At 42.9% G+C, this 27,534-nt stretch overlaps 1 protein-coding gene across 2 annotated transcripts in view; it reads left to right on the forward strand.

Moving 5' to 3' along the window:
• cacna2d1a (calcium channel, voltage-dependent, alpha 2/delta subunit 1a) overlaps positions 1-19,437 on the forward strand; it is an 83,400-nt gene extending 63,963 nt beyond the window's left edge. The window contains exons 23-39 of one of the 2 annotated variants that reach the window (XM_034578115.1): positions 188-196; positions 586-646; positions 761-867; positions 3,138-3,222; positions 3,441-3,503; positions 4,738-4,853; positions 4,998-5,069; positions 5,501-5,568; positions 5,656-5,694; positions 5,792-5,863; positions 9,323-9,472; positions 10,559-10,611; positions 11,076-11,131; positions 12,662-12,788; positions 13,541-13,653; positions 14,456-14,538; positions 18,029-19,437. In XM_034578115.1, the coding sequence (XP_034434006.1) occupies positions 188-196; positions 586-646; positions 761-867; positions 3,138-3,222; positions 3,441-3,503; positions 4,738-4,853; positions 4,998-5,069; positions 5,501-5,568; positions 5,656-5,694; positions 5,792-5,863; positions 9,323-9,472; positions 10,559-10,611; positions 11,076-11,131; positions 12,662-12,788; positions 13,541-13,653; positions 14,456-14,538; positions 18,029-18,151 (1,397 nt within the window). In that variant the 3' untranslated portion in view covers positions 18,152-19,437. The remainder of the gene's footprint in view (positions 1-187; positions 197-585; positions 647-760; positions 868-3,137; positions 3,223-3,440; positions 3,504-4,737; positions 4,854-4,997; positions 5,070-5,500; positions 5,569-5,655; positions 5,695-5,791; positions 5,864-9,322; positions 9,473-10,558; positions 10,612-11,075; positions 11,132-12,661; positions 12,789-13,540; positions 13,654-14,455; positions 14,539-18,028) is intronic. The other variant, XM_034578116.1, reaches the window with a different exon arrangement.
• Positions 19,438-27,534: the final 8,097 nt, after the last annotated feature.

Genomic DNA, 27,534 nt, shown 5'->3' on the forward strand with positions numbered 1-27,534 from the left:
ATTCTGGAGTCGCTCTGTGAATAAAATATTGTGTCACCTTTGACCCCTGTGGTTTTACCCTGTCCTTCTTTCTCTCCCCCCCCCCCCCCCCCCCCCTCTCTCTTTTCCCCTCTCGTCTTTAACCTCCCCCGGGGGATGATTCTCTCGTTCGCTCACTTTCTCTCTGCTGGGATTTTTTCCACTCCAGGGAAAAATGGCAAGTATTTTATGTTTTTCCTCCTTTACTTTCATCTCCCTCCTCTTGTTCTCGAGCCTTGTAGGTCCTTTACCCAGAAAGAGTAGAAATGGGCTCAATTTTAGCTTTGATTTGTCCATTTTATTAGTTTGGTGGTTTATCATTTTCATATTTTGGCTTTGTGGCTAAATATCTTAATCTTAGGACAAGAAGGAGGAACGTGGTGTTAAATTCATGGATCCATGGCCCCTGATATTTGTTCGGCTCATTTTCAGTTGTTCTTTTTTTTGTGCGTTGTTAAATATTCCCGATCTCCTCTGTATACAATCCCTCTTTCACCGTAATATTAAACTGTCGGATTCTGACCTGTGTGAGGACGGGAACTCATAATATTTTGTCCCTTTCACCAGTTTCTGAGAGCCTGCTCGCCGACAAGTTTGATGAATATGGCTACACGTTCATCGCTCCGAGGTGAGTTGACGTGTCGTTTATTTGGTTTCGATTTTCTGAATGATTTCGTAACGTTATGACGCAGCACAGAGGCTCCTTTCTCCCCCCCCCCCCCCCCCCCCCCCCACCCCGCAGGATGTACTGTAAGGATTTAAAACCACCCGACAAGAACACAAACAACACGGAGTTCCTGATGGAGTTCAACAACTACATCGACACAAAGACTCCAAACAACCCCATGTGTGAGTATTGAAGAGCAGTTCTTCACCTTGAAAAACTCCCGCCGCCGTCAACTGTGACATTTTCATTGAGAATAAAAAGCTTTTACACTGGATCTGCAGCAATAAGACATCATTCTCACTACAGACTTTACGGTATTTGGTGTTGTATGTATATGTGAATGAGCTTCAACCATCTGGCTTGGCATTAAGGTGTGCACTGAGCATTTAATGGAAGAGCGCCAAACCCCAAACCTATTCCCAGAGGTCTCCCTTCCCAGTGAAATACAGGTCTGGCTGGATGGTTTGGTGTGCATGAGCAGGCAAAGCTTTGTAATGTGGAGCCCCCCGAGTTCGTGTTACCCATTTGACGCTAACTCTAAAAGTCTGACCATCACACGCCTCGGTGCACATGTGTGAGGTACGGCGGCTTAGATGTGACACGCGCGCGCTCACACACACACACACACACACACACACACACACACACAATATTCACCAGCAATATTCCTTCCACACCCCGCCTACAGCCGCTCGACCTCATCCAATTACTGTGTGTTTGTGAGAAAGAGCAGGACACGTCAAGCCAAGACGGCGAGCGGAGCAATAAAACACAAATCAGGCCGGTGGACCTTCTCCCAAGCATCTGACCAACGCATTAACATCCTTGGCATTTTCTTGCCTAAACTCATAGATGTGCATCACCCCCATATTTCTGCCTACTAATACAATAGGTCCCCAGATATTTATAAAAGTCCCTTTATTGTGTCCCCTAGCATAATTTGATGGTTCGGATTTAGGAACTCACTTCAAACACACACTCGACATGATCACTGCAATAAAACTTTTCACCCAATTGAAATATTACTTTCACCGTTATTAGCTGCGAGTTTAATGGAGTCCACAGGGAGTGCAGAGAGAGAGAGAGAGAGAGAGAGAGAGAGAGAGAGAGAGAGAGAGAGAGAGAGGAGAGAGGAGTCTGGCCCCGGTGGACTTTTGGCAGCTCGAGTATCATTACACGCTTTACTTGGTTAAAGCCACTGCAGTGGCGAAGAAGTTGAAGTACATTAGGAATTCCTGGGCTGCCTTCAATAAAAGATCCCTAATGAAAACCACTGCACAAAGGGGGGGGGGGCAGGGTGGAGGTGTAGGGGTGCGGGATAAAGTGTTACACCAGCTGTTTTCTCTGATGTGTGTGGTGTGTCATAAATGTTGGAGGAGGTGGTGGAGGTGTATCGACGAGCCTCAACCCTAATGGACTGGGGCGGGTCGTCCGAGTGTTCAAAGAGGCCGGCGCGGCCCAAAGTGGGCGAGCGGCTTTTTATCGCTCCGTTTCCTTCGTCATGTGGTCGTGTCGGACGTCTCGGAATGCAGTTTGGTCACACCTGTATCAACCCACCGGCCTACACCTTGGTGGCATCAAATAACATTTGATTTATAGCTTTCTATGAAATTCAAATTTCATAGTGAGGTGTCATCTTTTACCTTCTTTCCCAAAAACAATCACCTCTCTGTCAGATTTGCTCAACCGTGTTATTGCAACTTTGCATTTGGACCTTTTAGGGGCTTGACAATGTAGCCATATATCATTTAAAGCTTATGGGAATTTCTTTAAATTAAATTCAAAAGTTCAAATGAAGTCATTGGAATTTTATGGGTCAAATGTCAGGTTGCTGTGACCTTACGAATCACGTGCTGGGTCTTATGAACGCAACATTTCCAGAACACCTCCAGGGAATTCTTTCACATTTGTTTGGCTGGACTCACAGATGAACTGAGTGGATTTTGGTGGTCAACGGTCCAAGATCCAGATCACAGTGGCCTCACCAAACGTGACTTTGTCTTCTTGAACATGATATCTCAAGTCTGTGTTTAGGGAAATTTATCAACTTTTGACCAGTTGTCACTTGGACTCAAACGCTAATTGATTCGATTTCCGTGGTGAAAGGTTATGTTTACGGTGACGTCTGTAAATAAAAGAGTACGTAGAATGAACCCACACCGGCTAAGATCATTCTCATTTTTACATGATTGATTTTATCCCAGCTACTGATGCCCTTCAAGCGTTTATAACACATTATCTGGAACACCCTTGTTGTTCGGACCTTGAGGCCATAATGTCTCCACAACAAACATTTGACAGCGTTTATCCAGCAGTCACACTTTCAAAATCTGATGTCTCACAGCTAAAAGACGGAACATTTCAACACACCCTCAGCAATTTCTGACACGTCAGCAGACACACAAATTTGGCACTGAAAGATAACATGCTGACTTTCTATTTTGCCCCCTAGGTAATGTGGAGCTGGTGAACAGACTGCTCTTGGATGCGGGCATAACCTCAGATCTGATTAAGCTTTGGAAACAAAATGAGCTGCCGTAAGTGCCGCGTCTGTGTTTTGCCAACGTCAACCATCAGGGTTTTATGGTGATCCAGCAAAAATCAACTGAAATGCGGTTTGTTACTTGGTGTTAGGTAACCAAAGAACAGATGGTTCAAATATTTCCGCATCACCAGTAAATGTCATGCAGGTACAAAGCACATTCCAGACTTTTGTAACTGTATGTTTTATGGCTTCATCTTCTCTGCTTGTCAGGCTCGGTGTCTCGGCCAGATTTGTTGCCACTGATGGGGGAATCACGCGGGTCTACCCCAAAAGGTACGTGTCAACCTGTTGAGAGAGGGCTGCTGATTTAGGAGCATCGAGAGGAGGAGACGGTATGGTTGGGATTATCTGATTAGGAACAATGGTGTGGTCTGCCAAGAAACCTGCAGTTTACACATGAAATGCCTTATTTTTTATAAGTGATGGTATAAAACCAGATCACCTAAGTTTTCAACAATCATCCATCCGTCAACTGCAGGTCACAGGTTAAGAAAACCAACCAATAGGACCTTATCATTATGTCCCTAGCTACTTATTCCAACTCCTCCTGAGGGATCCCAAGGTTTTCCAGATGGGACTGATAATTCCTCCAGCATGTTCTGGACCTGAACTGTTTTTTCCCCCGCAGTGGAATCTGACCGCAATAGGCATCCCAATTAGATGATAACCACCTCAACAATTTTGTTATTGTGATGAAGCAGTGGGTCTCCAATGATCTCCCTTCAGATGTCCAAACTTCTCACACCAAAGGGTGACACCCAAAGCTTATGATTATAGGTTTGGGTTGGAACGTAGCTTGATTGATCTTTTGCTTGCATCCCTCTTCTCCGTGACAGTTGGTTTAACAGACAACTGCTACGAGTTATGAGCTAGAGTTGTTTGTTCTCCGACTTCACAACTTGTCGTGACCCAGTTTGAAACTGTTTTAGTTACATGATCAATGTTTTAGAAAGAGTGGCAGGAAAAAAAAGGTTAACAAGTCTGTTTTTTAGATTTAGGAGACATGGCAGATGTCAAAGAAGCATTTGATAACAAAGATTTATTAACCTTGGGAGCAGCAGAATGTGAAACTTTATATTTTGAAGTTGGAAGCTAGAAGTTAGGCCTGGACGAGCAGTTTATAAGAAATGTGTTGAGACGCTTTAGCAGGATGAGCTTGAGAGACAGATATGAATAGCGCATTGGACCCAAATCAGATCCTTGAGGTGCCCCAGAGGGAAAATTGTGATAAAATGAGTTTGTTTCCATGTAGAAATGACCTGTAACACTAAAATGCCTAAATAATGCTGCCAATAAAGTTTTGAGCAAAGTCAGAAAATGTCAGAGACCAGCAATCACCAGGTGGTTAGCTTGCCAGACTAAAACACATCTTTCAAGTGTGAGTGAAAGAAAATGGAAAAATTGGAAAATGATCTGTAGTTGGAATTTAAGATGTGGTGTGTGCGTGTCTGTGTGTGTGTGCGTGTGTGTCTGTGTCTGATTTGTTTTGCGTAAATGCATTTGACAGTGCCGGGCTGTACTGGACGGAAGAAGCAGAGACGTACGAGTCAAGTTTCTACAAGCGAACTTTGGACAATGATCTGTACATCTTCACTCCAACACCCTACGCAGATAAAGACAACAGTGAGTAACAACCCTGTGTGTGTGTGTGTGTGTGTGTGTGTGTGTGTGTGTGTGTGTGTGTGTGTGTGTGTGTGTGTGTGTGTGTGTGTGTGTGTGTGTGTGTGTGTGTCTATCTATGCATTTATTCCATTGTCCTTCTTGCAGCAAGTGACGACTCAGTGCTGGTGAGCAGAGCGGTGGAGATCACTATTGATGGTATCCCACTTAAACCAGCTGGTAAGGACACACACACACACACACACACACACACACACACACATTTATACACTTACTCTCGTCATTTCTCAAGTTGACTCCCTCGCTGTGCCACTTACACATAAACACACACTTACAGCAATGTACATGCCTACATTTTCGATAATATAGCTTTAAACACACACACACACACACACACACACACACACACACACACACACACACACACACACACACACACACACAGGCTCTTATTTAAAGACAGCTACTCCTCGTTTGTCAAGTCCCCCCCCCTGCTCTGACACATACACACAAACACGCACAAGCCACACATCAGGTTGTCTTGTCTCCTGTGTTTCTTGGCCGACTTTGCATTTTCCAAGTTCAGAGAGTAAAGTTGACGCAGAGGTCCCACATGATCTAGGACGTCTGGCTTTTGTGTTTTCTCCCAGTGGCCGGCGTGAAGTTGGACATCAGCGCCTGGATGGCGAGGTTCATCAACACCACGCAGAGGACGAATGTGAGTATTTTTCCGTGCCTGCGTGACACTCTGACGCACTGCCTGGTGGCGCTCATACATCACTCTGTCCCCCTGTTGTGTTTACAGTGCAACGATGAGATCTGTGGCTGTCAGAGAAATGACGTGGTAAGAGCTTTAATTGCATTTATCTTTTATTACCTCAGCTGTTGTTAATAATGAGAATCATGAGAATGTCACTGAAGTCCTCTCTGCGTGATTCCAGTACGTAGACTGCGTCATTCTGGACGACGGGGGCTTCCTGGTGATGTCCAATCGAGATGAATACATTGATCAGGTGGGTCCGTGCATTTAACTCTCAGGTCAGACATGAAAATAAGGCCATGTTCTATCCCAGGACTATTTTTATCCACTTGGCATCATGCAGGGGGGGATATAATAATTAGTATGTCCGTCCCTTTGTGAGTCTGTACGACCTCAGGAACATCATTTTGTTCCTGGAAAGCAATGTGGAAAAATATTTCCACGAAACTTCAGTTCTGTTAATTGGGCTGTAAAGTGAAGCCTTTTGATATTTGTGGGTTTCAGAAGATTTACTTGTTTTCCCATCGCTCCATGGCAACAGGTTCCACAACAAGCTTCACAAATTTATCGTAATGAAGCGGTACCTTTTGGATATTTTTAGGATTCTTGAAAATGTTTTTTTGTATCTCAATAGAGTTTGCACGGTCGCCTCACACCAAGAAGGATTCCAGTGTGTGTGGGGAAAGGGAACATTTTATGACCTCAGATAACCAATAGCACCGAATTATCTGCTCTTCCAATTTGTGTGGATGCCAGTGGAACTGTTATCTCCTCATGACATTTTAGAATAGATCTATTTAGTTTCAGATCATCGGCAACAGTCGTGCTCAAAATCCAAAAGTTGCTCATATAAATAAACGATCTATAAAGAATAAGTAATGTGTTTGTTAATCAATAATATGATTTGTAAATCATTTACAACTTATTTGATAAAGAAGAAAGTAAATTTCTAGGAAAGTGGACGTAATGGATTATCTCTCCACGGAGAGGTGGAACATCCGTGTTTCCATGGTTCTCACATTTTTAGTAAAATTTTATGAATTGATTAAACTGTAATAGTATTGTGGTTTGTAAGATTTTAAGGTTTTATTTTAAAACATTTCTAAAAAGGTTTATTCACTCACTTTTTCTTTTTCTTTATCTCATATCAGTATCTGGAGGTTACTTCCCTGCCAGGGAACGTTTCATAGATGAGAATCACAAGGTTGAATTTAAATAAAAAAGTGTTTTAATTATTGTTAGTTGATGGGACATGGACCAAACTCAAAAGTCATAAAATACGTCAAAAATACATTTTTCTCAAAAATGGTTTCTATTATTTTAGTTAGTTCTCATCACGCTGATGTTTGTGCAAGTGTTAAGTTTGGTTTTAATTAGTTATTTGATGCAGTAAAAACAGGGTGATCTATCATGCATCATGATTGACAGCTGAGACTGACTCATAATTGGTCAAACGTGTCTTGGCGGGACCCTTACTACCGAGGATCCATCCCCCGATCGCTACTGCGCAGACTCTTGCTCCAAATGCACAAGACGCCAGGTTTTGTTTCCGGGATATTTTGTCTTCATGTCTGGAGAGTGGGAGGAAGTAGGCTTTATGTACGTGTCTACGAGTCGACCTTGAGTTAAAACGCTTGTTTTATATGATGTTTCACACTTTAAACACTTCATTGTTCAGTATGGTAAACGGACTGAATTTAGCATGTAGTGCTTTTCTCGTCTTATTGTCCAATTAAAGCGTTTGACAATACAAGTTACATTCAACCCTTCACACCCTGCAGGTACAGCTGTTAAAAGCAATTTACGGTCCAGTGCCTTGCCCATGCAGACTGGAGGAGCCGGGGATCGAACCACTGACCTTCTGGTTAACAGACCCGCTCCACTTCCTGAATGAAATATGAAGCCGTCATTGCCCATATGGCACTTGTGTAGTTTTGATTACAGGAATAAAATCAACTATTCATTTTTCACATCCAAAATGAAACCGACTTTGTCTTTCGGGGTTCAAACCTGCATCATCACTTCACTGTGATCAACCTTAACAATGCAAGCTAAAAAATAAACCAATGTGATTATTTGGACCCATGAGATTGGTGCACAAACACATACAGTATACAGTACATTTCAGCCTCACTCCCCGCTGCCTCATCCTTAACGCGAGGAGCCGGGGCCCCTGCTGTCGTCTGAGTAAATGTTTTTTCATGCAGCCTTGGCCCCTTCCTAATCAGGGCTGGGTGTGTGCCGGATAAATCAGTCGCCCTCTGAAGTTTGGCAGCAGCACTAAAACCGAGGGACCCGGGGCCTTGTTTGGAGAACGTTGTGAGCTCTCAATCATATTTCCTACAGGAGCAAAGTTTCTCTCCCTCCGCTAGCTTCTCGCTTTCTCTCCCCTCTTTATGTCTTTCACTCTCCGGCTCGGTCTTTTCTCTCTTTTCTTTTTTCTGCGAAAACCCTCTGGGAGTCTGCAGCCAACTGGGTTGTGACTGTTAATTCATTATTTGTGTTATTGCACGGGGGGAAGGAGAGAAGGCTTCCTTCACCTTATAGATTGGAAGATTTATATATCGCTCGGCCGTTGCACTTAAGAGGAATGGATATGCGGAGGATGGCTTGTTAACAGTGACCTTACAAAGTGGAAGGAAAGGGATAGTTTGCATTTCCACACACACACACAGTTGTACATGTTCATCTTCTGCACACACACACACACTCACACACACACAGACACACACACATAGATGAATATTTTACATGATCCCTCCTGGATAGAAAAATACTTAAACGCTCCCATGCACACGGTCATGTCACACCACGGAGATGGCGAGACAAACTACTTCCTCGAGGCTGAAATTTATAGTTGCCTGGCGGATTGTGTTAATCAGATTAAAGTGAAGTCCATCATCCTGCTTTGAGGTAGAGTTACTCCGGGTGTGTGTGTAGGAAACACCTTCGGCACATATTTACACATTCTTCACTGTTTTACATAGATTTAACCGTCGCAGGACAGGAGTATATGAATGTTTAAGCGCTCTAAACGAGGAAATCTTCCGTCAGTGGTGTATACATTTATACGATTTTTCCATTATTTCTCAGTGGAACCTTGTTACTGAGACCGTTTCCCTGTGAAGTTGTTGTGAGGCCATCTGGGATTATCTGTGTCGAGTTCCTGTAGAACGCAAATGAAGATGGACGACGCATCTCCACTTCCCAAGCCAAAAGCCAGAGTCTGCACAGGAGGGGATCCGGGGGGGGGGGGATGGAGCCGCGGTGTCCAGGTCCCGCTGTTGCACTCGCTCGACCAATCTCGAGTCAAGTCTCAGCTGTCAATCATGATGTTTCACCTCATGTTTATAGTATCAAGTAACTAATGAACACTTGGAACATACGTAGGTGGGATAAGAGCTACCTGAAACTTATTTGTCTTTTTGAATTGGTCCATGTCCCACCCACTAACATGGAGGAGACGAGATTTCCGTACACTGCAGACAGCCAGGTCACCTTACATCTAACCATTTTTAGATGCTTGCGAATGCTTGTCATTGCAAATGGAAAGTTAAGCAGATGACGCTGATTTGGGAAGAAGCAGATGGGGGGGATCAAGCACTCAAATGGTCTATAAGCAGTTTAACGCATGTTTACAAACACATTCTGAATGTGGCGTCACCAAAAAAGCAGTTTTTACTTATGTCTCCACTCCTCCTCCATCCATTAGATCGGACGTTTCTTTGGCGTGATCGACCCCGTCCTCATGAGGAGCCTGAACGACTCCCTGTTCACCTACAAGCAGACCTACGACTACCAGTCGCTCTGTGACCCCAAGAAGGAGAGCAAGGCGGCTGCAGGCCTGCGATCAGTCTACGTGGTGAGTTACATAAGCCAGAGATCATGCACACACACACACACACACAACCTACCACACACACACTTTGTCATCCACATGTGCACACCTACACTTACATGTTCACACATTTTCATATCCATACATACATCTACTCATTTCCCTGCATGAGCACACAGACAGATGCGAGTACACATGCAGACATTTCTTTTTTTAAACTTACGACACACACACATGCACACACACACACACACCATCAGTCACCAGGGAACCATAAATCTGCACAGAGCAGATGAGACGGGTAGCAGAGGGTATGGTGAACGCGTTAGAGTGGGAGTTGCAGCAACAGTAACAGGATTAGGTGGTCTGGCGTGCTCGGCTAAGTGATGTAGAGAAAGGGGGCACTGTTCTTCATCACTTACAAAACGCCCAGCTCACGGTGAAGTGATGCAAATTGTCCGCAGACATCACTCTAACGCCGCCTCAGATCCTCAAAGGTTTAACATTACCGGTAGCGTTAGATGGAGCGGATACCAGCGAAAGAGACTCATGTTCTTAATGAACAACGCAAAACGGCCCCGGTCGCCGATAGACAAACTGAACCACGTGTGTGCGACATGCCTGAGTTGCCCAGGTGAGATGAAAGATGCAGCTTCTGATCAAAGCCGCTGTCAACAGGCAAGCGAGGCCTCCAACACAGGGAGTTAAATCTCCCTGATGACTCGACACGCCATCGACGGAGGAGAAAGGACGCAGCCGTGATTCAACAAAACAAGGCCCTCGCATGCTAAGCATAATCAGAGCAGCATGTCGGGCCTTTTATTTGAGCCGTGTGCTACTTTGTTTTCTCACTGGCCCCTTGTTTACGAACATACGCTCACATCTGTGGAGGAGGCTTGTGTTCGAACTTCCTCTCCGAATTGGAGGAAAAATCGAATCTCTGGCTGGAGCCGTCGGTTCTCCGCGAATCGGCTCGACTGCAGCCACTGTAAACACAAGCAGGATGTTCTGATTGGTACGACCAGCTTAAAGTGATTTGCTCCATGATTCATTACGTAGATAATCTTATCCCGCTATTATATTAATTTTCATCTTGTTTGTCCCTGTCAGCCCACAATCGCAGATATTTTGAGTTTGGGGTGGTGGGCAACAGCTGCAGCCTGGTGAGTCTCTTGTTTTTTTATTGACCTTTTACCAATGTGGTTGTCATTAGTGTCATCCCATTTTTTGGTCAAATGATTAATAACAAAATGACACAGTATAAAGATCCTTAACCTCACATGCTAATGGAAAGCAGGCAAGGATTTCTTCCTCTAAACTGGATGTATAGCATCTGTTTAATAGCTGAAATGTTCCCAAGACAGTCAGCATTCCTCAAAATCTTCTCTTGATTTATTCTCCGTCTCAGTGTCCTGATTTCGTTAACAGCTTGTTTTACAAAATATCCAATGAATATGAATTTTAATCGAATTCAAATCTTTCAATAAAAAAACTAATTGGTTTAAGGTCAGCAGCGTGTTTGTTGTGATGCGATTCACATTAGCTTTAACCCAGATGTTTTATTGTAAACGATGCTTCAGCGAATCAGGAAATCATCTTTGAGATATATATTTGTTTTGCCTCTTAGGTCGATACTGCAGCAGATATTGGTCAGCGTCACATTCCCCAACTTCCTGGATGCAGGTGAGCTCCCATCAGATTGAAGCCAGTGAAAATACCAGCACTGTGAGCGTGTGATTAGGTTTACTGCAACATTAGGAAATCTGCCTCTGGGCATCGTCAGGATGGAAACGATCTGGTAACAGCTTTTAGTTTGATCAGGCCTAAAACACATTATTGGGTAATTGTGTTTTATTCTGGTGCAATAGCTCACCACACACCAAGACTAACAACATCGTGTTTATGAACCGTTCGTCACTCAGCAGTTGATCTCTCAACAGCCCATTACTCATCCATCTTCAGATCTTCAGCTGTGTGCAAGTTGTAGCACATACGCCACAGGGTCGTGTTTGTGGGTGGTATTTCTGTGCGAATACAAATTAGGCTTTTAGAAAACACAGATAACCATCTGATTAAAGCCAGGACAAAATGGCAGGTCTCTCTGTTTTTACAGTTTTGTGTTTCGCGATGACGTCAATGGTTGTTTTAAAATCCAAAAAGATCTCAAAACCCAGAACAACACTTGAACCCAGAACTGCCTGCGAGGCTGGATACCACCAAGCATAAGTGAGGAAATTGTAATTTGAGTGAAAGGACTCTTCAGGTGGAAGATCCCGGCTCTGCGTGTCTGCTGGTTTGTTCATCAGCTCCTTCTTTTGTTTGTCAATGTCCACTGAATTGTGAATTTGTGCAGCTGCAAAGGTTATGGGTACATGATTTTTAAGCACCACGGAATCCCAAGAGCCCACGAAATGTAAATCCAACATGTTTTTGTGCATCTGGATGTGGAGTAGTTTTCTGACAGGCAGCTTTAGTTTATTGGGCATTAACATTTTGGTAGCAGAGTTAATTTCTTGTTGTATTAACTGCGGCAGCAGATGTACGAAAAGATGCAGGAAAGGCAAAGCCAAGCTTCCTTTCTGTTTCCTGTCTTTTTAGCATCTTTCAGCTTTTTAAAAAAATTATTTGGGTTTTATGGTCCACAAGGTTACTCTTTGGATCTCTCACAGAAAAGCAACTGCACATCTTGCATAGAATTAAGGTAAATATTCACAAATCTTCCCCAGGAGTTGAAGCTAAAAGAACAAATGACAATGGACAATTAGTCAAAAACACCTCTACAGATCACTTATAGTGTTGCTCTATGTCTGTTGGATAATTGTTTCCTATCATGTTAACTATATCATCTTTACTTAGATATAATATATTTATATTATGTTATAGCTTGTTGTGTTGAACCCAAATGTCTAAGTTGATAGTTTTACTCAAGTCAAACATTTTCTACCATATCTCTCTCACCAGAAACTATCAATGTTAAACTTTAAAGTTTAATGAGTTCTGTGTCAGACATGTACTGCATATACACAGTATATGTCTATACTTTGAGGTATTTATTACCACTGTCTTTTAGACTTCATGATTTTAGGACTTGCCTGATTTATTCTCTGCCTTGTGAAGCATTTTGTGTCTGGATTGTGAAAAGTGCTCTATACAAATTGATAGTTTTCATTGTTATTTATGTATGAAGTGTATTTCCTGTTGAAATCTCTCCAGCTGAATTGGATGATGACGTGTCAGATGCCATGCTGAAGGAGGTCTGCATCACCAAGCAAACCCAGTTTTACTTTTTGAACAACAACGTGTCTTTCCGAGGCACAGTGGACTGTGAGAACTGCTCCAGGTAAGAGCTTCACACTCGCTCCACACACACAGTTGAGTATCGTGGTGCATTTGCATCCATGAGACACCAATTAAGTCCCCAGAGGTGACGCTCAGAGAGGGCTGTAAAACCTCTCATGCCACAGAGGTGAAGTCACGTCACCAGTGGGGACCACCGTCTGGGCACGGTCATGTGTGTTACTGTGAACTTGTGTGTGTGTGTGCGTTTTAAGGCCCCCTCGTGCCGGCTAATAGAGTGCCTGCCGGCATGCCGTGTGCCGTTCCTGTGCATTAGCTGCGCACACTTTTTCCCCTGTTTTACGACCACCATAAAAAAGCAGAGAAAATCATTTGTGCACCAGCGACATGTGGGTTTCAGTACAGGTCCTGGACGACAGTGGGTTGGCACAGCAGGTTTGTGTCCCCTAAGGAATAAAAGCAGTTAGGCAACTTGATTTAGCGATTCCACGGTGTTTTTCTCATTGTGTTTGCAGTTTTAGGGTTGTGTTAAAGATGAAAGCTTTTCTGCAGCGTTACTTAGTCATGTATGGTAAATAATTACTCTCTACTTCAGCAGCTCTTCATCCCAAAAAAAATGCATAAACGTAACGGAGGGAAATCAGTGTCTTCCTTTCATTGCTCTGGATAAATATTCAACTCTCTGCATCTCCTGTGAGAATGATTCATTGAAATTGTATCTCCATCTTTCCTGGAGTCGGGCCCATGTGTCAACAACTGCTCATGTGTCTCCTGTGTGCGTCTGCTCCTCTCCAGGCTCTATCACGCTGAAAAGCTGCCCAAGACTAACCTGGTCTTTATCATCGCTGATGCGAAACTCACCTGCTCGTCCTGTGACGCCACCCTGATGAAACAGGATGAGGAGCCGTGTATCCTTTTACCTAACACAGCTATCGTCTGGCAGGGAACATGTGCATTGGGTTCAGGGGGACAGATGTTTAAGACGTTGCTGTCGTTTGACGAGATAAACATGGACAGATGCTGATCGTGACATGTCGCTATCAGCTGATTTCCTTACCGTCGACTGTCGAGAGGAAACTTGCAGTAGGACGGCAGAATGTTGTTTCTCCGGGCGTCTAGTTCTCCATCATCTGTAATTCTCACTACTTATCATTCGCCTCATCTGCGAAAACCTACAGACTTGATAACGTGCGAGAATAAACAAGTGACAAATAAAGTACGCAATGATCATTTCCACTGTAATTGACGTCAAACATTTGGCCCGGGATCCAGATGTGCCTGCGCTGTGTTTCTCCGTGTCTGTATTGCAGATGGCAGTGTGGGATAATTCTGCCGGATAGCTTACAAACAAATCTGTGATCTTCTCCCCGGCTCACAGGGCTGCGGTCAATTATAGACGAAGCCTGGAGGAAAACACAGTGCTTGAAAGCGCCTGCCACATCATTGAGATATTGAGCAATGTGCTCAAACTCCGAGAGGAGACAACCTGGTTCGGGTTGTAAAAGTCACGCTGCAATTAAACCGAATCTGCTTGATTTGGACAGTCATGAAATGCATCCCGGGGATTTTCGTCAGTTATCAAAAAGTGTAATTATTTTTACAGGGTGGTAATCAGAGCTAAGTGTCTTCTGGAGAAAAGAAAACTGTTTGTTGCCGCTGTGATTAATCACTCTGTCACAAACTGTCATGTTCCTGACGTCACTCGTCCAGCTGAAGGTCCCGATCCCTGTGAGCTGGCTCAGAGTCCCCGGTACAGGAAAGGGCCTGCAGTCTGTTTTGATAACAACGAACACGTAAGTTGTTTTCGTCAGACCTTCACTGTTTTGAGTAAAATAATTTGAACTGTGTTGCTAAGGGGTGCTCTGTGTAGGTTTTTCAAAAATGGTTTAATTACGCCAAGCGGCTGAGCAGTGAGGTTTTGCAAAAGAAAAATCCAGCCTGAAATATAGAAGCCTTTCAAATTAAAGTGTGTGCCCCGAGGCGACAGTGTGGGATTCACTGCTAACACCATTTCAGTCTATGCCAAGGACAATGTAGGCAGTTTGCAGGACTAAGCCTCAGTTAGTTTTTGGTATTTATAGCACTAACAGAAATCCTACTACTTAAAATCATCTGTAAATCTGAATCCAGGGTTTTAATTTTTAATACTTCAATAAACCAAAATTACCATATCACAGCTATTAACTTGATTTCTTTTGGCCACTTGGGGCCAGTGGAACAAATTGAAAACACATGAGCAACATACTGTACATATATTAACTTATTATGGTATGTGTGTTTGCTCCATGAAGGGATGACAGACCTCAGCATTACTGTGGAGTCATGTATCCCTGGAGAGCTGAAGTTACGCGCTCACTCTCCAATAATCAATTTTAGTTTTTTAGCAACTGGTTAGCTGCTAAATGCTCCACTGCTAATAGCCAACTTTGTCCATCAGCTGTTAGGTGCTGGTGAATTGCTAACCCCAAAAAAGTAAAGTTGCAAAGTGGAAGAGCAGGATCTGACAGCAGTGTAGATTTGAGGGAAGCAGCAGAGTCAAGTCCTCTGACATTACACTTTGTCCTTTGATGCACACACTGAACGTATCTACAGCAACTAGTTAAGTGTGAATCAATCTTTTACAGGTTGGATCGCAATTGTAAGAACAAACAAATTACAAAGAACAAAGTAAACTAGAATGGCACCAAGTAGAGCCTAACCTCCGCCCAAGGGTTCTAACTCACAATCTTTAAAATTCCTGGATCCGCTCCTTTGTCCAGAGTTGAATGGGTTCTTTCTTGGGTCGTGTCCCATTCTTCCACCCAGTTTTTATAGAAATACGTCATGTCGTTTCTGCGAAATTCTGCTGACTAACCGACAAACAGACAACAGAACCTGTCGGAGATTAAAGCCTTCCCCCGGTCATGCCTGTCTGTGGGACATTATTTCCATGTGTGTTATTTATGATGATATAACTTGATCAATTTGGACATTGCAAACATGGACAAATGAAAATTGCGACCACAAGGATTTCATTCCGATTGGAAAAAAAAAAAACTATGATCTCCCTGATCAGAGCCCCGAATCCATTCTCTATTCTCTGATATGAAGCAATATACTAGTGAAGAAGTCCGACCCATCGCACCTTTCCATCTCTAATATCTTTACATGGTGCATGTCGTTTCTCCTCTTTTATTTTGCTGTGTTTGTGCAGATTTCCCACGCAAAGACAAACAGTTGGTTGTTACCCTCCTCGTGAATAACTAAGCTAAACAAACATTTTTAAGAGCCGCACAGAATCTCTGCGTGTGAAACCTCTGTACTTGACTGCCCTGTTTGTTTTCACTAAAGTCTTCTTCCAATGTCAGACTGTGTCGGTCTTATCAAGTAACTCTTCTGCCTTCACTGTCTTGCTCACTCACGTGCACACACTCATAAACACAAACACACCCCCACACTAATTCTTAACTCTTCTGTCACACGCTTGTCTTTGAAGTGAATCCATCTGTCTTCGTACGACTATTTGTCAACTTGAAGTATTTATTTCTGCCTTTTCTGCTCATGTTTGCTTTCTAACTTCTCGCTAATGATGTGGATCTTTTTTGCTGCATGATTCTCTTTTTTCTCTCTCTCTCTCTCTCTCTCTCTCGTTTCCCGCTCTGTGATTGGCTGTTGATGGTTAGGCTGAGGCCATGTGCCGAAGGAGCGCAGGCTCCCCATTGGTTTCCTCTCTGCTCATGTTACTGCTGCCACTGTTCATGTGCTGTCTCGGGTCAGTCCCATAACTCTAGCTCTTTCTCAGCTTGTTTTATTTTCAATCTAAAGCTGCTTTCAGACGTGCTCTGATGAACATTTGCCTGAACTTTTCCCGGAGGGGCTGTATGTGAGAAAGAAAATCCAAGTCGGGTGCTCCAGCCGTAATCCAGAACTTTTTCTGCCAGCCCCCAAGCAAAATATCCAAGTGATCCCATGTGAGAACACAGCAGGAAAATGTCGGGAAAGCAAGTGGGCATATTTATGAGGTTTTTAAAACAAAAAACAAAACTAATTAGAACAACTCAGGATGAGAGAGAGGTGCCGTACACGTGGAAGATGCCAAAGTAGATGTCGAAACAGAAAGACAACGAGATTCAAGTGCTTTTTTAAGAGCATCGGTTTCGATGTGCTGTGAACAAAAACACGATCGCCGCAGCTGAATTTATACGTCGTGTCCTTGCCACCTCTCGCCTGAATGTTCCAGACATTTTCCAGACAATCTCCTGTTGTGCTCACAAATTCCAAGAGCTACTGTCTGAAATCAGCTTGAAAATCTTTGATTGTAACCGTTGCTCTCCTTCCCCTGATATCCTCAACTTTCCTAACCTTATCTCCTCCTTTTATTTTTTCATCTCTACATTAATTTGACTCATTCACCTCATTTGATGTTGCGTGACTGCAGTTATCCATGTTACCTGTCAGTCTCTGTCATGTTCTACCTCCATCTGTCTTCGCCTTCCCCAACTTACCTCCCGGCCTTTCAAGCTATGCTCTTTGTACCTTCACCCATCTATCACAATCCGTCTCAGGCAATTAACTCTGGTGTCTGTCTCTACTGACATCTGATTACTGACGTATCCAGGCACTAGCTACATAAGACTCTTCACTTCTCGTTTATATCTGGATTCATGCACCTTTTAACGGTTACTCAGTTAAACATCCCTCCTCTTCTACTAGACGATATCATATCAGTTTTGGTCATGCATAATTCTAGTAACGTAAAAAAATACATTTTGAAGCCTTGTGATATTTCCTCTTATACCCTGAGGCTCCAATAGACCAATTGCTAAGCCTCATTAGCAACGCTAGCAACACCTGTCAAGCGTTCTCCTCTTGTACAACACACACAGTTTGTACTTGACAATTTTAAGAGTTGCAGATTTACTGTAATAGTTGAATTTGTCTTTGTTTTAGATACAGGAAGACAAAATTAGACTTGACTGCCGAAATGACGTTATTAGCTTTGGCTAGCTACGAAAACCCTGAAAGAATTGTCTGTTTATTGATTTGAGCGTACTTGATTTAAATCCAAAATATGAATCTAATTTCAACATTCATGATATTCTACGAGAGAATAAGCTTTTAGGATGAGAAATGTGTAAACGTGACACAATACCGCAAAATGCTCAGGTTGCTGGTATGAAATGTAATTTAGCAAGCTACGGCTGTTTGGGCGAGGTATTTAAGAAATTACCATCATAAAACAGTTTATTGTGTTGATTTTAACAAACAGTAACTTCACTTCTTTGCCTCGCCGCTCGGCTCTAGGAGGCGGATCCAGACTGTGGCGGGGCATCCAGCCTGAGTCCCCCGCTTTGGCTGATGGCGTCTCTTCAGCTGGTACTGCTCTGGGTTCTGACTGGATCCAGAAACCATGCTGTCCCGTCATGACCTCTGAACGACCTCATCGCACCCTCTATCTCCCCCCCTTCAACTCTCCAACATGGCAACCAGCATGCGACGCTGCCACTGAAACGATGAACGCCCGATGAGAAGTAACTAACAAGCAAAAACCCGTGAGCCCCCACATTCTTCCGGTTTCAGGGGTTTCTCAGTGATTTCACCAGGTCCGAGGGTGCGAGCGACGAAAGAAATGTGTATCAGATGATCGGTTCGAACAATAAGAAAGACCTTGACCTGCGGATATCCTTCATCCCTTCAGTTGTCCCCCAGGGGAGATTAGAGGAATCCAGAGATTCATTTTGATTGGCGACTTCCGAACTTTCTCTGACTTGATGTCACTGATGACGGAGATTGGACTGCCTTACAGTATCAGAGGGAGTGAAATCCCAGTGGAAGGGACTTGCTGTTTAATCGATGAAGTTGAGCAGTTTTATTCACCACTGCCAGAATCAGTGCTGCCCTTTTGTGAGCGTACAATTTATTTAGAATCGATTTGCAGTGGGTAGTTATTAGGTTTTTATTGTTTTGTGGTTTCCAATTTGGCTACGATTGCAGTATGAGATGCCAAATTTTTACATCAAGAGTTCTTGCTCTTCCGTTGGGTTGCCGATAATATAATGTCGTCTCTGTCTGATTTTCAAATAGCAACACCCATGTTCACGATGTCCCTGAGGCCTTCGCCTGCTGTTCTTTCATGTAGATACTGTATTTGCAGTGTGGAAATCATCTTCATTGTTATGTTTTATGCACAGAAACAACCCGTCAACTGCCACAGAGCTCCTGCTTCTGAGTGTATGGATTCGATTATTTAATTTTTTTTTACAGCTGAACACCTAAACGTCGATCAGGAGTTGTAACTGTCTGTGGATTTTTCCTCCTCGGTGTCGGATCGCTCCGGTGAAAACCTTGTTGCCATAGCGCGCATTAACCAATCAGGATGAGCCTGGCTGGTGTCAGTGGACAGAATCTCTAGTGCCATGTGGACTGCGTGACTCAGACTAACCCTTTAGCTACTAAATGGAGAGAAGTGTAGTATTTTTATTTATTTCACTATTTATTTTATTTGAATGAAGCACTGAGACAGCATGCTACCGTTTGTTTTATCGCCACCACAAAAGAAAAAATAATGAACGGTGATAGAGGAGTTTGTACTTGACCTTTTGTTCAACAGAAAAACAGGAAATCCGTACGTTTGTATTCACTGCTGTCACTTTTAAATTAAATGACTACTATCTGCACTGCAATTCAAAGTGCAGCTGTTATTTGTCTTTACAGTTGGGTCGTCTGGCTGAAGATCAGCCTCCATCTCTGTGTAGCAGTGAGATTCCCTCTTGCAGTTTGTCATCCTGTTGGCACCAAGTGGAAATCACTATGCACCTGCATTCATGCCTATGATCCTTTCTATTGCTTTTAAATGTACATTCAATCCACTTCATTTTGTGTGTCTTTTTACATACAACATACCTAATTTAAGCAACACAATTTGCATATGATTTACCGCAGATTGTTTTAGTTTAACAGTTGAAATAATTTAAACTAGAATGACACTCAGGAGAGTCCAACAGTCCCCTTGAATTCAATCAGGCCTTGAAGTCAAACACCAACGTAACAGTGCACCAAATTTAACACACTCATAGAGATCAGTGCCCAAAATATCCAAGTTTTCTCACGGAGTTGGGAAATCAGTGTTGATGTCAAAATATTTGAGCGTGAGAAGAATGAAATACATACTTGTCCGGATTCACGCCAAAATTGTACAGGTTCTTGGCTCATGTCCTGTCCTTCCAACACATTCGTTGTGTAACTTGCACGATTGTGAAAATCTAAAAAAAAATACACCACCTCTCTGGTTTTAACAGAGGTGTACCCCAACAGTAGATGACCCCAACAGTACATTTTGCCACAAGGATGCACACACAGACTCACAAGGTGAAACAAAACCCCAGAAAGATATTGAAAAAGCAAACGACTGCAGCAGACAGCAAATCTGCAACAGGTTACACAGGACCAACACTGGGCTCTGGAAGCAGTTAAATATCGTGTGCTTCACTAAAAACGTCAGTAAAGATAAAGCAAAAAAAATTAATTCATTTCATAACGAACATAGAAATCCATTTATTTGGATTTGTTCAGGGTGAGAAAAACACATCAATTCAACAGGAAATATTGTGAAGGGAAGAACAGTTGAAAGCTGTGGTTACAAACAAGCTTTAAATCCCTGAAATAAAACTGTCACTTTTATTTAGGCCAGCTGCATTTGGCGGTTTGTTTGGTCGCTGTTGACAAGTAATTCCACAATTTTTAACATCCTGCTGTGTCAGTCGGTTCACGAGAAGATCTGACAATCACAGGTTTTCATGAATGCCTCATTAGTTGAGAATGCATGCAGACACCTGCCAGAAGAGAAACAACTATGTTTCTGTGGAGTGATATCAGTTAGTTGAAGGATTCGCTTGCCCCTAAAATCCCCAGATAGCTCCTCAGCTCACTGTCAAAAAAACAAGGTTTCATTTTTGGGGGAGACGCTGTGTACATAACACCACTAAAACCAAACTGGGATCTTTTAGAAGTGCAAATTCGGCAGTCGACCCGTGTTTGCAGGAAACCACTAATTCTGTGGGAAAGTGTGCACCACATAACCACTCTCACTTTTATTTTTTTAACTTCACGTATTCCTCCAGGTCAGATTAGGGAATGCTCGCTTTGTCTTTTTTTGTCGCTTTGCTTCATCACCATCATTAAACCATCATCATCATCATCATCATCATAACTTTCCAACTGGTCTGAGGTGAACATTTTACTCGTGATGTTTCCATCCATCTTTAACTATAACTTTACAACTAGAACAACGTGGTGAAACTTAACAATGCTATTTAACATTTACTAACACTCAAGAATATCAAGTGCCATATAGGACTCTTATTCTCTTGTGGAGAAACCTATTATTCTAATATAACATTTATGCAACGTTACCAAGGCAAGATGTACGTCTCATGAATTGTTTCCCTGTGATTGCATGGTTGTGGCTGACAGTTTGTTTTAGAAAAATATCCAGTGTGCTCCTGCTTCAGTGTGTAATGCTGGGAAGCATAATATCCTGGGTGTCCGGCATTTATTCACGATATGATAAGGTACGATCAGCTATTACTGCCTTTCTCTTGGGGGGACAGCATTTGGCTCCGCCCCGGTCTGATTCGATCTGGGAGAGGGAACCTGATTGGCCAGTGTGAGGTTTGAATGCACTATTCGTGATCTGATTGGTTCAAGTCACGCATGATTCACTGTGATTACGGGACCGTTCCAGTGACTGAGCAAGTTTTATCTTTAGACTGTAAATAAAGATGGTCGCTTCTCCGATTCCTCCCAAATATGCGGGATGTGACTTCTGCTAATGGCTGATAGCTAATTACCACTAAACCTTCAAGTAAAATAAACACTGAACATACATAAGTGTGTAAAGTGCTGCCTAAAAGGATAATTTATCATTTACTTTGACTTTTCAGTTTCGTCCATCCCATCCTCTAACATGGAGGAGTAGAAATTTATGAGCTATACTGCAAACATCCACCAGGGGACGATCAAGAGATCTTCACATTCGGGGAGCTGTCATGCCATCCATCTTTATATGCAGTCTATGGTTTTATATCATTAACTACAAATCATGTATACTTTACACTTCCTTGTTGAAGTGTATAACTGCTAGCATAAACACGTTACCACTGTAATTGTGAGCATGCTGCACGCTAATATAAGCATTTAGCTCAGAGCTACAGCTAGCAGCATTGTGGCTGAAAATCTGAATTGATTTGTTATCATTTGTTTTTGTCGAGTTTTATTGGTGTTGAAAGGCGACGCGGTGCAGAATAATCAAATCAATCTGCACTTGAATTGAATGCAATGTGGATCAATGCAGATCTGATGAAAAGTTTTAGAAATGACTTAAATGAGTGTAGGGTGGCATCTGCCTGAAACACACAAAAAAGAAAAAGGACATCCAAAGATCGCAAAGTATCCATGAACTGTAGTTATTAAGCTATAACGTGTAAAAACTAGCTTGGTCCTTTTTAAACTCCACCTTCAAATGCTCCAAGTGGATTTCCTTTCAGAAATGCATAGAAAACACTGGAGGATGAACACGAGCTTCACAACCGTCCAAATGTTCCATTCAACTCTTTAAGTGCTAAAATCAGATGCTGTCACCTCAGGAATAATATACTCTCAATGTGATATGAAGTCTTTTTGATTCTGTTGGTGCTCTCTGTATGGATTGTGTGGATTGGCCTTTTTATTTCTGGAATCTTGAGGATTGCTTAACGTGTGGTTTTGTGTGCGTGTGTGTGTGCGTGTCTGTGTGTGTGTGTGTGTGTGTGTGTGTCTGTTACTTTGCTGCCACTCTCTGGCAGACGGCTGGCGGATCGGTCAGGCAGGCTTTCCCTGTCTTCGGTTTTAAGGCAGGCTACTGATGGAGGCGTCCGCCAAGTCGTTCCTCACCAGACTCCGGCTACATCCACATGTTTTAGTTTTAAAAAGGCGTTTGAAAACTAAAACCACTTTGGCTCAAATTAGCGTTTTAGATCTGTAATCTCTGTCCATAACCAGCCCCTGAGTAACATGGAAGCCCAAATGAGAATACAGCAGTAAAATGTTCACAGCAAGCGGGCGTGTTAATAACGTGCAACGGACACAATAGTGAAAGAAAACAAATAAGTCAGGATGGAAGGGAGGTTCCATGCTCACTGAAGATGATGACAAGTTGAAAGACAATCGGATATGGGCCGACGCCGATGTGCTATAAACAAAAACCTGTGATTTCTGCAGTGGAATTTATGTGTCATATTCTGCCACATGCATTATCTACCCAGGTGCCACCCCTCGCCTGAAGGCTCCAGATGTGTTCCTGTTGTTGTGAACGCGTCTGACTCAGACAATCACCTGCTTCAGTCTTCCGGTGAGACAGGCCAACTCCAGACATTATCAAGAGTCTAAGAATTGCTTGAAACAAAATACTAAGGACGGGAAACATCGATGGTGAAATGTAAGAGCAGGGTTTTTCTTTTCTTGGACCGACGACAAAGTGGAACTGTAACCGAGCGTAAGCGTTGGAAACATTCTGTATTCACCGCTCGTAGTCGATTTGTGACTGATGAGAGTCAATCAGGAAATAAATGTGGGTGACTGCATCATCGTTTCAAAGTTCAACATCGACTAAAATGCAGCCCCGGGGCCAGCAGCGTTTTCCAAAGCGTTTAGAGAGTAATGGTGTAAACGCAGTGGAAGTGATACGTTTTAAAAGTAAAACATACTAGTGTGGATGTAGCCTCAGCGTCTGGTGAGAGACGGCTTGTAGGGCCTCGCTGTCAGTCTCCCTCGATTGTGCTTTAATATATTACACTTCTGTGGAACTCGATTCTCCAGAATCAGTCGTGTAAAAATTTGTACAAAAACTGATGTTCTCTTCAAAAGGAAAAAAGGAACAATGTTTATAATCCTGGGGAGGGAGGGAAGATGTGTTTATTCATGTGCAAATAAGATGTAAAACTTCCGAATAAAAGTTTATGATTATTATCTGTTGCTTTGCGTTTAGAGTTCTGGCTGATGTCCTTTTCTTGCAAAAATATCAGGGAGTGTTTTTTCCCCCCCGCAGTGGATCGGATTTCTTTCACTAACTCCTGTCACATTGCCAGCACACATTTCCCATCCAAATGTGTGTGTGAGAATGAGAAGGAAGCACCCCGAGCCTGCTCTCCCTGTGTCTAGCCAGCATCAGAAAACTGACGTCCGGCCAAGATCAACAATGTCCAGGAGAAAAAAAAAAAAACCCACGGTGGCTCAGGTCCAGCCGCGTCTCTCCACAGCTTTGAATTTGGCTCAAGGACGCGTCAATTAACAACCACTCGCAATGTGCCTCTGGTCATAAATTTGCAGTAATTCCTGTTCTCCCTGTTGCCTGTTGATCAAATGGTAAGTGACTTTCTCGTTAGTGCCGTCCGCTTCACACTTGAACCTGAAACCAGCTGTGGTCAAATCCCGATTCTTAGAGCCACTATTCCTGTCTAACCCCCCAAAGACAAACTACTGGCTCATTTTACTCTTTATTATGGACGTTAAAACCGACCCTACCTCCGTATGGAACACTGCGAGCTGAAATCTGACATCCTTAGGGACAGGTGCTCGGGTACCTTTTTAAATGAGACCAATTACAGTGTCTTTAATATTTATTTTTAATAAAAAAAATGGCCTCTATTGTTGGAAGCACAGCTGGTGGATGGTTATACAGAGACCCCTAATGTGAGATTACATAATTTACAGACCCTGTGGAATAAAAATTCAACGTCAAGCAAAGATTTGTGAAACTTTTCGGCAAGTGTGATTCGATAAGTACCAATTTAAATCAAAAATTCCACCTCAACCCTCTTATATTTAGAATTATAGGCCTTGTAACCATGGCATATTTTCACCATTTCTCTTTTTTTTAATGCATTCAGTGAATATTGTATGACATGATTTATTATCAAGCTGAAAAAGCGAAAACCTGTGTTTTCCGGTGACAGCCCCCTATCTTTCACGGACCCCACTTCCCTCCCCGCCGAGCTCTTCCTCTCCCGAAGTGTTATTCCTTGTCTGTCACGGTTGAGTTGCGATGTCAACAGCACGCGGTGGATTTCCTGCCGGGGGCTCTGGATTTCGTGTCTGGCAAACGGGACGGCCCAGTCGGTTTACACGCAGAGGTCAACCCTGTTGTGTTTTTGATTGTTATCCTACTTCTCTGGGCTTGTGTCCCCCTGCCACTGATTGATATCTGGCCTGAAGTCCCATAAGTAAACGTCCCTTCGAGTAAATATGAAAAGTTTACTGTGTAAGTAATTACATTTCTAACAGTCCTCTCATTTCACAGGCAGATTTGTTTTTCCAAAAATTGGCTTTTCCAAAGTCCATAGAGACGGTGTCACATGTCGTTTGTGCACCACAATGAACCTTTAAGTACATTATTAAACGGGACTTCACGATGGTCACACACTGTAGCTCAAAGATTCATTTATATGCATGTGCCGCTGTCCAAACCCGCTCGCCCCCTCCTCTCGGCCAAAGCTTACTCTTGCATACTTCACTATAGATGGATAAGATATGATTTCTACATTCTCTTATTGCGCGGAAAGTGATCCGACGGTGTGACGGTGTGACTGGTTTTATATTAACCACGAGCACATTCCCCCCACGACAGGAAAACCTGCCTCACGCCCACAGACAATCCAAGCCGATCAACACCGAGAAGAGTTTGGTGTTGCTCAGACGCAGGCCACAGAGGATCCAGTAGGCACACGCTTGTTAGGTAGAAAGAACAACATTGTGGGTTATGGTTGGGGAAAAAACGCCTCGAGTGACAGCAAAGAGCAGGGATTAGACCACCAAGGCATTGTTGAGGTTTTTGGTTTGTGGAAACATCTCCTGTCTTCTAGCTCTTCTGTGTACTTTTACAGGTCGTAACTTTTGACTCTGTGCTCAGCAGGGACATCTGTAACCGCGCCGATTCCCAAATGAAGTTCTTACCCCTTCATTTAAATTTCAAACACACCGTAAAGACATTTGTCTGGCGCGGGACCAACTCCCAATCACAACCGCTGTAATAAATATCTTGTGATACTGGCTCAAGGGGATCTCATTTCAGCTGAGTTGTAATTGATATGTTGTACGTATCTTGTTCTACCCCACAGAATATCTTGCTCCCACTGTGACAATCTTATTCGGAATTTCTGTAGCCTGAGGGTCAGCAGTCGTCTGCACGCAGCTCCTCATGGTCTCTCATTTGTTGTGAATATTATATTACAAGGAAGGAAATTACGTCAGCCAGCAGCTCCAGGTTGTTTTCTGGAAAACCAGTAACCATTTATTAAAATGTGTAAAAATGAAAAGACCTATGTTATATATTTTGTTGACTTGTGTACTTGCATCATTCCAAATATTTCAAACAATATTCAAAGAATCGCAAATTGTATTTAAGGTAACAGGTTGTTTTGTTTTTGTCGCTTCTTAATTGCGTCATATCGGCGGCTTTGTCAAGATGTATAACGAAGGAAAAACACACTGCTAGCCACTTAGCTAGTTAGCCAGTTGTCAGTTGTTTCCTTCCACTGTCACTTGTGATGGTCACGATTATTCATTGCCATTTACTCCGTAGCGTGATTAAAACTTAAACTAGCGTGATATAGTTGCATCAGGCAGATTTTTATCAGCAGTGGTGGTGAAGACAATGTAGTTAATCTATGTCTTTTATTAAAGTTAAAGCCAAAGTTAATATTGTGCATTTAATATAACACGCATACCTATTTATTCCGGGAGCTGGGCTGCTGATATTAAATCAGTTCAGCCTTTATCGTCCTGAAGTAAATAACCCGACTTTGTGATCATTTTTTTTTCAACTGACGGCAGCAGCATTCTGTGAGCTCGGGTTTCTGAAGGTTCCAGGATGCTTGAAACAAAAACACCACACTTGGAGTGGGTGGCAAACAAAACCCTGTTGTCCTAACTTCACCCCGGCTGCATCACGTACTCTTCTTAATAAGTTTTTGATGTTGCTGTCAGCCGCACACTCCGCCCACACACACCTGTGTGTGTGTGTGTGTGTGTGTGTGTGTGTGTGTGTGTGTGTGTGTGTGTGTGCGTGTGCGTGTGTGTGCGTGTTCTTGAGTTCTTGGTGTCAGAGGGTCACAAAAAAAATTGTCATTTGCATTTTTCTCAAAGTCGTTCCTCAGACGGTTCTGGAGGAAGAGAGTGTCTTACAATGTTATGATCTAACGAGCCCTTCGATTGAAGCACACTCCTAACTGTGTTATTTCTCATGCAAACCTGAAACTCTGTGAGTTTACACACTTGTCCGAGTTCTTTCCTGAATGTTAATCCTGCAATCTGATACGTTTTGTCAAGACTGAAATTTTTTTTTTTATATCCAGGTGCAGTCCAACAAAGCTGTCTTGGTTCCAATGTTGGTCCGGGCTTCACTCTGAGTGAACCTGTGTGAATCCCCGGGAACCACACATGCTGATTATTATAAACAAGTCATTGATTGAATGTGTCAACTTTCCCTGTGTCTCGTGTCCTAAGAATCACTGCAGGGGAAACTGTGGTCTCCACATTTGGGGGAATGTCTGAGTTAAGAAAATATGTGATATATCTTGATTAATAATTTAGATCAATCAAGATAACAAACATCAAGAGGAATGTCTCGTATTTTTAATGTCAACAAAAGTGACTCGCATGATGGAAGACGGCTTGATCAACTTTGGATTAATAAATTGTATTTAAAAACAACATTGCAATCATGCAATTACACAGGATATTTGCAAATAAACCCTCTCACATGGTCCTATCCACAC

This window comes from Hippoglossus hippoglossus, chromosome 23 (assembly GCF_009819705.1).
Source record: "Hippoglossus hippoglossus isolate fHipHip1 chromosome 23, fHipHip1.pri, whole genome shotgun sequence".
NCBI classification, from domain to species: Eukaryota; Metazoa; Chordata; class Actinopteri; order Pleuronectiformes; family Pleuronectidae; genus Hippoglossus; species Hippoglossus hippoglossus.